At 42.8% G+C, this 10,323-nt stretch overlaps 1 protein-coding gene across 1 annotated transcript in view; it reads left to right on the top strand.

The window, feature by feature from the left end:
- LOC138983266 (vitamin D3 receptor-like) overlaps positions 1-6,838 on the top strand; it is a gene marked incomplete at its 3' end in the record, with an annotated part of 22,668 nt that extends 15,830 nt beyond the window's left edge. The window contains 1 exon segment of the mRNA XM_070356695.1: positions 6,626-6,838. Coding sequence (XP_070212796.1) covers positions 6,626-6,838 — 213 coding nt within the window.
- Between the last annotated feature and the right edge of the window lie 3,485 nt (positions 6,839-10,323).

Below are 10,323 nucleotides of genomic sequence, written 5' to 3'. Positions count from 1 at the left end.
TCTTTCTCCTAGGCCCTCATTCTCCTGCGTCTTGTCCTTGTGTCCATTTATTGCTTTGTTCCTCCTAGGCCCTCATTCTCCTGCGTCTTGTCCTTGTGTCCATTTATTGCTTTGTTCCTCCTAGGCCCTCATTCTCCTGCGTCTTGTCCTTGTGTCCATTTATTGCTTTGTTCCTCCTAGGCCCTCATTCTCCTGCGTCTTGTCCTTGTGTCCATTTATTGCTTTGTTCCTCCCAGGCCCTCATTCTCCTGCGTCTTGTCCTTGTGTCCATTTATTGCTTTCTTCCTCCCAGGCCCTCATTCTTCTGCGTCTTGTCCTTGTGTCCATTTATTGCTTTCTTTCTCCTAGGCCCTCATTCTCCTGCGTCTTGTCCTTGTGTCCATTTATTGCTTTCTTTCTCCTAGGCCCTCATTCTCCTGCGTCTTGTCCTTGTGTCCATTTATTGCTTTCTTCCTCCCAGGCCCTCATTCTCCTGCGTCTTGTCCTTGTGTCCATTTATTGCTTTCTTCCTCCTAGGCCCTCATTCTCCTGCGTCTTGTCCTTGTGTCCATTTATTGCTTTGTTCCTCCTAGGCCCTCATTCTCCTGCGTCTTGTCCTTGTGTCCATTTATTGCTTTGTTCCTCCTAGGCCCTCATTCTCCTGCGTCTTGTCCTTGTGTCCATTTATTGCTTTGTTCCTCCTAGGCCCTCATTCTCCTGCGTCTTGTCCTTGTGTCCATTTATTGCTTTGTTCCTCCTAGGCCCTCATTCTCCTGCGTCTTGTCCTTGTGTCCATTTATTGCTTTCTTTCTCCTAGGCCCCCATTCTCCTGCGTCTTGTCCTTGTGTCCATTTATTGCTTTGTTCCTCCTAGGCCCTCATTCTCCTGCGTCTTGTCCTTGTGTCCATTTATTGCTTTGTTCCTCCTAGGCCCTCATTCTCCTGCGTCTTGTCCTTGTGTCCATTTATTGCTTTCTTTCTCCTAGGCCCTCATTCTCCTGCGTCTTGTCCTTGTGTCCATTTATTGCTTTCTTTCTCCTAGGCCATCATTCTCCTGCGTCTTGTCCTTGTGTCCATGTATTGCTTTCTTCCTCCTAGGCCCTCATTCTCCTGCGTCTTGTCCTTGTGTCCATTTATTGCTTTCTTTCTCCTAGGCCATCATTCTCCTGCGTCTTGTCCTTGTGTCCATTTATTGCTTTCTTCCTCCTAGGCCATCATTCTCCTGCGTCTTGTCCTTGTGTCCATTTATTGCTTTCTTCCTCCTAGGCCCTCATTCTCCTGCGTCTTGTCCTTGTGTCCATTTATTGCTTTCTTCCTCCTAGGCCCTCATTCTCCTGCGTCTTGTCCTTGTGTCCATTTATTGCTTTCTTCCTCCCAGGCCCTCATTCTTCTGCGTCTTGTCCTTGTGTCCATTTATTGCTTTCTTTCTCCCAGGCCATCATTCTCCTGCGTCTTGTCCTTGTGTCCATTTATTGCTTTCTTTCTCCTAGGCCCTCATTCTCCTGCGTCTTGTCCTTGTGTCCATGTATTGCTTTCTTCCTCCTAGGCCCTCATTCTCCTGCGTCTTGTCCTTGTGTCCATTTATTGCTTTCTTCCTCCTAGGCCCTCATTCTCCTGCGTCTTGTCCTTGTGTCCATTTATTGCTTTGTTCCTCCTAGGCCCTCATTCTCCTGCGTCTTGTCCTTGTGTCCATTTATTGCTTTCTTTCTCCTAGGCCCTCATTCTCCTGCGTCTTGTCCTTGTGTCCATTTATTGCTTTCTTTCCCCTAGGCCATCATTCTCCTGCGTCTTGTCCTTGTGTCCATTTATTGGTTTCTTTCTCCTAGGCCCTCATTCTCCTGCGTCTTGTCCTTGTGTCCATTTATTGCTTTCTTTCTCCTAGGCCCTCATTCTCCTGCGTCTTGTCCTTGTGTCCATTTATTGCTTTCTTTCTCCTAGGCCCTCATTCTCCTGCGTCTTGTCCTTGTATCCATTTATTGCTTTCTTCCTCCCAGGCCCTCATTCTCCTGCGTCTTGTCCTTGTGTCCATTTATTGCTTTCTTCCTCCTAGGCCCTCATTCTCCTGCGTCTGAGACACGTTGTGCATGCAAATGATGGCTTTGTGTCTTTCCCTATTGCTCTTTCTCCTGGTTTTAACTTGGTTCCTTTCTTTCTCGCTACTGTGCTTCTTTGTTGTTTTCTCTGTATTCCTTGTGTCAATTAATATGCTAAGTTGATTTCTGTCTCCTAGGTCCTGCTTTTAAATATTTGTTATCGTTGTTACAAGAAACAGCTTTCAGGAACATGATCTCAATCAATTAGTCAAATTACGAGCTAGTCTAAACCTTACTGATTAATGTTGGTACAATGAAAACATATCTTCAGCATTGGGCTTACGCCAAATGACAATCTCGGTGTACACAAATTGATTTATGACAAAAACACCAAAACGTGTATTAAACAGGCTTTTTCGTCACAGAAAGCAATCTTGTTGAAAATCTAGACCCCGGGACATCATTTCTATAACATTGCAAGTTGGTCCAGCTATTCTGTGACGTGATGCGCCAGATATTGTGAGAAGGGTCTGGCTGACCGACCTAACTTCGCGCGCAATCCAGAGCAAGTGAATGATAGCGACTAACCACAACCGGAACACGTCGCTCCCAACGGATATGGTGCGGAACAGTTCCTTACCCGTGTGACAGGTGAATTGCTTTATCTGTCGTCGGTCCTGCTTTTCAATAACGTTTATATCCTTGTTAGAACACTGTTGCCTTCTTTCTCATCTGCATTTAATACCGACACGGTTGGCCTAGTGGTAAGGTGTTCGCCCCGTGATGGGGAGGTCGTGGGTTCGAACCAAGGCCGGGTCATACCTAGGACTTTAAAATTGGCAATCTAGTGGCTGCTCCGCCTGGCGTCTGGCATTATGGGGTTAGTGCTAGGACTGGTTGGTCCGGTGTCAGAATAATGTGACTGGGTGAGACATGAAGCCTGTGCTGCGACTTCTGTCTTGTGTGTGGCGTACGTTATTAGCAGCACCGCCCTGATATGGCCCTTCGTGGTCGGCTGTGCGTTAAGCAAACAAAAAAACAAAAAAATCTGTATTTAATTTTGTTTTAGTTTAAAACCTTTTGTTTATTGTTTTTCATCCTTGCGACAATTTCACTGCATTCTTTCTCGTCTATCTTGCAATAGAGCTTTCTTTGCCCTCGGCCCTGAGTTTTATCCTCGTGATAACACAGTTGTTTACTCCCCCCTCTATCTTGCAATAGAGCTTTCTTTGTCCTCGGCCCTGAGTTTTATCCTCTTGATAACACAGTTGTTTACTCCCCCCTCTATCTTGGTATTATTTAGTTTTTTATTTGCTCGGTACTTTAAATAATGATTTCCCATTTTTGAGCCATGTGACGTTAGAGGCCGACGAAAACTTATACTCGGGGCGACTGTCCGAGACTACATCATTATGTTTGTGTGCGTTCTCGAATCGTGAAAATAAACTTTTTGGATTGATACATAAGTGCTTTTTGACTCACATGCGAAGCAAAAGTGAGTCTATGTACTCACCCGAGTCGTCCGTCCGTCCCCCCCGTCCGTCCGTCCGTCCGGCCGTCCGGAAAACTTTAACGTTGATATTTCTTGGACACTATTCAGTCTATCAGTACCAAATTTGGCAAGATGGTGTATGATGACAAGGCCCCAAAAAACAAACATAGCATCTTGACCTTGCTTCAAGGTCAAGGTCGCAGGGGCCATAAATGTTGTCTAAAAAACAGCTATTTTTTCACATTTTTCCCATTTTCTCTGAAGTTTTTGATATTTAATACCTCACATATATATGATATATAGGGCAAAGTAAGCCCCATCTTTTGATACCAGTTTGGTTTACCTTGCTTCAAGGTCAAGGTCACAGGAGCTCTTCAAAGTTGGATTGTATACATATTTTGAAGTGACCTTGACCCTGAACTATGGAAGATAACTGTTTCAAACTTAAACATTATGTGGGGCACATGTTATGCTTTCATCATGAGACAATTTGGTCACATATGATCAATGTCAAGGTCACTTTGACCCTTATGAAATGTGACCAAAATAAGGTAGTGAACCACTAAAAGTGACCATATCTCATGGTAGAAAGAGCCAATAAGCACCATTGTACTTCCTATGTCTTGAATTAACAGCTTTGTGTTGCATGACCTTGGATGACCTTGACCTTGGGTCAAGGTCACATGTATTTTGGTAGGAAAAATGTGTAAAGCAGTTCTTAGTGTATGATGTCATAGCTAGGTTTAGCTGAAGGTCAAGGTCATGTAAAGGTCAAGGTCAAGCATGTGAGTCGTATGGGCTTTGCCCTTCTTGTTATATTTTAGACCAAAATGACATTTAATATCGATCTCGACAGTCATTGTTCACCTTGACCACTAGCACGGTCTGGGAGGGCAATACATGTCTCGATCTGTGTGAAATGTCATATTTTGGTCAAATATACCAACAACGTATATGGGTTTTTTTCATCTTCGATGTTCAGTGACTATAATTATTAGGCTTCTTTTCTTAAGTTACTTAATATAAAGGGGATAATTTTTTTCCCTTTCATATGTTCGTTTTGGGGTAGTTTTTGACTCACATGCGAAGCAAAAGTGAGTCTATGTACTCACCCGAGTCGTCCGTCCGTCCGTCCGTCCGTCCGCCCGTCCGTTCCGGCGTCCGTCCGTCCGGAAAACTTTAACGTTGGATATTTCTTGGACACTATTAAGTCTATCAACACCTGATGTGGCCTGATGGTGTATGGTTACAAGATCTCAAAAAACATGTGCGGCAACTTGACCTCACTTCAAGTTTTAGGTCACAGGGGCCGTAATTGTTGTCTTAAAAACGACCATTTTTCACATTTTCGCATTTTTTTCTGAAGTTATCGAGAATGGCAACCGTAGCTATGTATGCTATACAGGGCAATGTAAGCCCTATCTTTGGACACCAGTTTGGTTGACCTTGCTTTAAGGTCAAGGTCGCAAGGGTCCTTTAAAGTTGGATTGTATACATATTTTGAAGTGACCTTGACCCTGAACTATGGAAGATAACTGTTTCAAACTGAAAAATTATGTGGGGCACATGTTATGCTTTCATCATGAGACACATTTGGTCACATATGATCAAGGTCAAGGTCACTTTGACCCTTATGAAATGTGACCAAAATAAGGTAGTGAACCACTAAAAGTGACCATATCTCATGGTAGAAAGAGCCAATAAGCACCATTGTACTTCCTATGTCTTGAATTAACAGCTTTGTGTTGCATGACCTTGGATGACCTTGACCTTGGGTCAAGGTCACATGTAATTTGGTAGGAAAAATGTGTAAAGCAGTTCTTAGTGTATGATGTCATTGCTAGGTTTAGTTATTTGACCTTGACCCTGAAGGTCAAGGTCATGTAAAGGTCAAGGTCAAGCATGTGAGTCGTATGGGCTTTGCCCTTCTTGTTGTTTATATTATTCAATTGAATATTTTCCCGTTTCTAATTTAAATAGTGCTTATTAAATTCTATTGTTATTCAAAACTAAACAACGAAATCCCTGAAATCCAGCACCCGAACGGTTGGACATTGAATAGGTGAAAGATTGAGAGGAAGGGGTAGTTTATTCTCCTCCATCGGGAACATACGGGTGTGCCAAATAATTATTATTTCGCTCCGTTCTTAATGATCAGTAACAAGAATACGATTTCAACGTTCATGAAGGCACTGCATGAAGCTTTAAAAAACAACAACGGAATGTTATTGGAACGTTTAATTTATGACAAACCAAAACGTGACATTCACTGCAGTTCAACCCAGCGGTCTTTTAAGTGGACACACAAACACTTCTGAAACGGATATATATAAACTTATCTGAGAAATTGTCAAAAAAAAAGACCGCTGGGTCGACCTACAGTGAATGTAACGCTTTGTTTTGTTCAAAATTAAATTAAACGTTCCAATAACAAACGTTCTTGGTTTTTTTTATTCTGAATGTTCGAATTCGTTCTGAAGTTTAAATATACACACCAATGAGCAAGAAATACCTGCTAGCAGCTGGAGTGATTTTTCAACTTGCCCAACGAGTTTGCACTACAAGTACAAGGCGAGGGTAAAATCTGTGGTCAAGAAACAACAACGCCTACAACAACAGTCCAACAATAGCCGCGGGCTGCAATTAAAACGCAAAGGCCTGTCTTACACTGTGCCGAATATCCTTGCGAATATGAACATGTTGTATTCGGCAAAAAAAAAGAGACGAATGGACAGAAAAAAAGATTGAAAATTCGAAGCCTTACCGATCATTGCGAATGCATACATATACGAATGTCTTGCGGATGTATTACGAACGTTGCGAGTGGCCTTGCGAGTGTTGCGAGTGCTTGCAAACATTTTACGAATAAAGCGCTTATGCAATTCGCATTGTTCGTAATACTGCTCTTACACTGTGCCGAATTTCCTTTGCGAATAGAATTCACCAATAATTCGTAATGATCGGGACATGGTCGCAAGACATTCGTACAGTTTAGAGGAACAACTGTGCCTTTAACGTCCCCATACCTTTGGGCCAATCGGTCTATATTTTGTTGGGACGTGTATCAGTACCGTACACAATGCGCTGAAGTTACAATGTCTCCCCTGTTTGCTGTGTTGCAGTCACCACATGATCTGCCCATGGAGGAACGGCAGGTGCACTCGCCGGGCTCGTCGAGCAAGTCGGCGAAGGAGCAGAAACGCCGGCCCAAGCCCCGGGACGGGACCCAGCTGTACTGCGGAGTGTGTGGCGACAAGGCCCTGGGTTACAATTTCGACGCCATCACATGCGAGTCGTGCAAAGCCTTCTTCAGACGCAACGCCATCAAAGCTAAAGTGAGCCCAATTTTTTTTGTAAGTCTTTTTTTTTCTCTCTATCAATATAATTATTTAAAAACTGCATTCATATATTTTTGACCTAAAGTGGTTGTTTTTGTTGGGGATGGTGTTGTTGGTGTTGTTGTATCTTTTGCGCACAAGCAGGCTCGAGCATGCACACACAAAAGGCAGGCTTGCTCGACTTCATCGTCTAGCTGTGATGGCGCCCTTTTCGTTGTGTAGTCATAGATTTATCTATAAGTATAAGCACCAAGTTCATTACAGGTGGAGTGTGAATGGCTGCCTTGTATCCTCGATATGCCTTCATACTCATATTGATTAAAAATGATAGTGGTTTTTTTTACTAATCTTTCTGTGTGTGTGTGTGTGTGTGTGTGTGTGTGTGTGTGTGTGTGTGTGTGTGTGTGTGTGTGTGTGTTGCTACTTTATCATTTCGTCCTCCAGCCGCCCCCCCCCCCCTCCCTTCCCCTCTCCCACTTCCCCCTCACGTGACCCTGACCCCATTATGTCAGTAATAATCAATGAGCTCCCCCCCCCCCCTGCACCACCCCCGACCCCCCCCCCCCCTCTCACACACACGCTTGGAGAAAAGAAGACTATTTTGTTTTATTGAGTTGCGGGACGTTTGCAGCTACCTGCTGTGCCAAGATTGCTTCAGCGGCGGCTATCATTAGTATCATCATCTCATAACTCTAGTTGTTGTTTTGCACTTGGGGGGGGGGGGGAGGGGGGGGGTCTGATCTCGATCTCTCATTTGTCTCATTTCTTTCTAGGTTACTGGGGCGAGTTCGCATGACAAGTCCACGAGTTACTTTTCGTCTCTTATTTTAGAGACGTGTCTGTCTTTAACTAGAACACATACTGAAAATGACTATAGGAGTCGCTGGTATACAGTTGCTAGCTTTTCAGTCTAATCCTATATATTGTAAACCCTTTCCACAGGAAGACTTTCGTCTCTTGTTTCTCGTCCTGGCTGTCTAATTTATTTTCGTTCCGTTAGATGCAAACGGATGACCCTTGTCAAGTGTAAAATTGTCGGGAGTCTATTAATCTGTTTAGAGCCTTGTGCATTGCGTGCATGTACTAAGAGATGACTGGGTGGTGCCCGGTTCCACCTTGCTACGTAAAAAGAGCACAGGATAACAAAACACAAAAACACAGTTACGTCCCACGGAGTAAACACCTGTCCTCTGCGGCGGGGAAAGAGTTCAAGATGAACTAATAATTGCGATTGTTTGTATGCGTTGAAGTGGGAAAGGGTGTGGGTGCGAAACGGACTGGGAGTTAAATGTACTGAAAACACAATTATATTTTATTTTACTTGCTGAAGTTGGAGTGAGTGGTGGGGGGGGGGGGGGGAGGAGGGTCCGAGATAGAGACAAGTGATGATGTTATTTTTTGTTTCTTAGTCAATTAGTCCAGCCTTGTGCGTGTATTTACCTATGCCTCCACTGTCTCCATCCATTTCTCTGTCTCTGTCTCTGTCTCTGTCTCTGTCTCTGTCTCTGTCTCTGTCTCTGTTTATCTTTGTCTACTACGCCAAGCTAAAGATTGCTACGCTTAAACAAATAATCTAAATCATGCAACAGTCTCCTCTTTTTACATTTAGTCAAGTTTTGACTAAATATTTTAACATCGAGGGGGAATCGAAACGAGGGTCGTGGTGTATGTGCGTGTGTGTGTGTGTGTGTGTGTCTGTCTGTGTGTGTGTGTGTGTAGAGCGATTCAGACTAAACTACTGGACCGATCTTTATGAAATTTGACATGAGAGTTCCTGGGTATGAAATCCCCATACGTTTTTTTCATTTTTTTGACTCACATGCGAAGCAAAAGTGAGTATGTACTCACCCGAGTCGTCCGTCCGTCCGTCCGTCCGGAAAACTTTAACGTTGGATATTTCTTGGACACTATTCAGTCTATCAGTACCAAATTTGGCAAGATGGTGTATGATGACAAGGCCCCAAAAAACATACATAGCATCTTGACCTTGCTTCAAGGTCAAGGTCGCAGGGGCCATAAATGTTGCCTAAAAAACAGCTATTTTTCATATTTTTCCCATTTTCTCTGAAGTTTTTGAGATTCAATACCTCACCTATATATGATATATAGGGCAAAGTAAGCCCCATCTTTTGATACCAGTTTGGTTTACCTTGCTTCAAGGTCAAGGTCACAGGAGCTCTTCAAAGTTGGATTGTATACATATTTTGAAGTGACCTTGACCCTGAACTATGGAAGATAACTGTTTCAAACTTAAAAATTATGTGGGGCACATGTTATGCTTTCATCATGAGACACATTCGGTCACATATGATCAAGGTCAAGGTCACTTTGACCCTTATGAAATGTGACCAAAATAAGGTAGTGAACCACTAAAAGTGACCATATCTCATGGTAGAAAGAGCCAATAAGCACCATTGTACTTCCTATGTCTTGAATTAACAGCTTTGTGTTGCATGACCTTGGATGACCTGGTCAAGGTCACATGTATTTTGGTAGGAAAAATGTGTAAAGCATGTGAGTCGTATGGGCTTTGCCCTTCTTGTTGATAAATGTCTTTGATGACGTCATATCCGGCTTTTCGTGAAAGTTGAGGCGGCACTGTCACGCCCTCATTTTTCAACCAAATTGGTTGAAATTTTGGTCAAGTAATCTTCCACGAAGCCCGGACTTCGGTATTGCATTTCAGCTTGGTGGCTTAAAAATTAATTAATGACTTTGGTCATTAAAAATCTGAAAATTGTAAAAAAAAATAAAAATTTATAAAACGATCCAAATTTACGTTTATCTTATTCTCCATCATTTGCTGATTCCAAAAACATATAAATATGTTATATTCGGATTAAAAACAAGCTCTGAAAATTAAATATATAAAAGTTATTATCAAAATTAAATTGTCCAAATCAATTTAAAAACACTTTCATCTTATTCCTTGTCGGTTCCTGATTCCAAAAACATATAGATATGATATGTTTGGATTAAAAACACGCTCAGAAAGTTAAAACAAAGAGAGGTACAGAAAAGCGTGCTATCCTTCTTAGCGCAACTACTACCCCGCTCTTCTTGTCAATTTCACTGCCTTTGCCATGAGCGGTGGACTGACGATGCTACGAGTATACGGTCTTGCTGAAAAATGGCATTGCGTTCAGTTTCATTCTGTGAGTTCGACAGCTACTTGACTAAATATTGTATTTTCGCCTTACGCGACTTGTTACATTTAGTCAAGTTTTGACTAAATGTTTTAACATAGAGGGGGAATCGAGACGAGGGTCGTTGTGTATGTGTGTGTGTGTGTGTGTGTGTAGAGCGATTCAGAGTAAACTACTAGACCGATCTTTATGACATTTTTCATGAGAGTTCCTGGGTATGATATCCCCAGATGGTTTTTTGACTCACATGCGAAGCAAAAGTGAGTCTATGTACTCACCCGAGTTGTCCGTCCGTCCGTCCGTCCGGAAAACTTTAACGTTGGATATTTCTTGGAC

Source organism: Littorina saxatilis, linkage group LG12 (assembly GCF_037325665.1).
Source record: "Littorina saxatilis isolate snail1 linkage group LG12, US_GU_Lsax_2.0, whole genome shotgun sequence".
Classification (NCBI taxonomy): Eukaryota; Metazoa; Mollusca; class Gastropoda; order Littorinimorpha; family Littorinidae; genus Littorina; species Littorina saxatilis.
The sequence above is the reverse complement of the archived record's forward strand: the minus strand, read 5'-3'. Positions and strand labels throughout refer to the sequence as shown.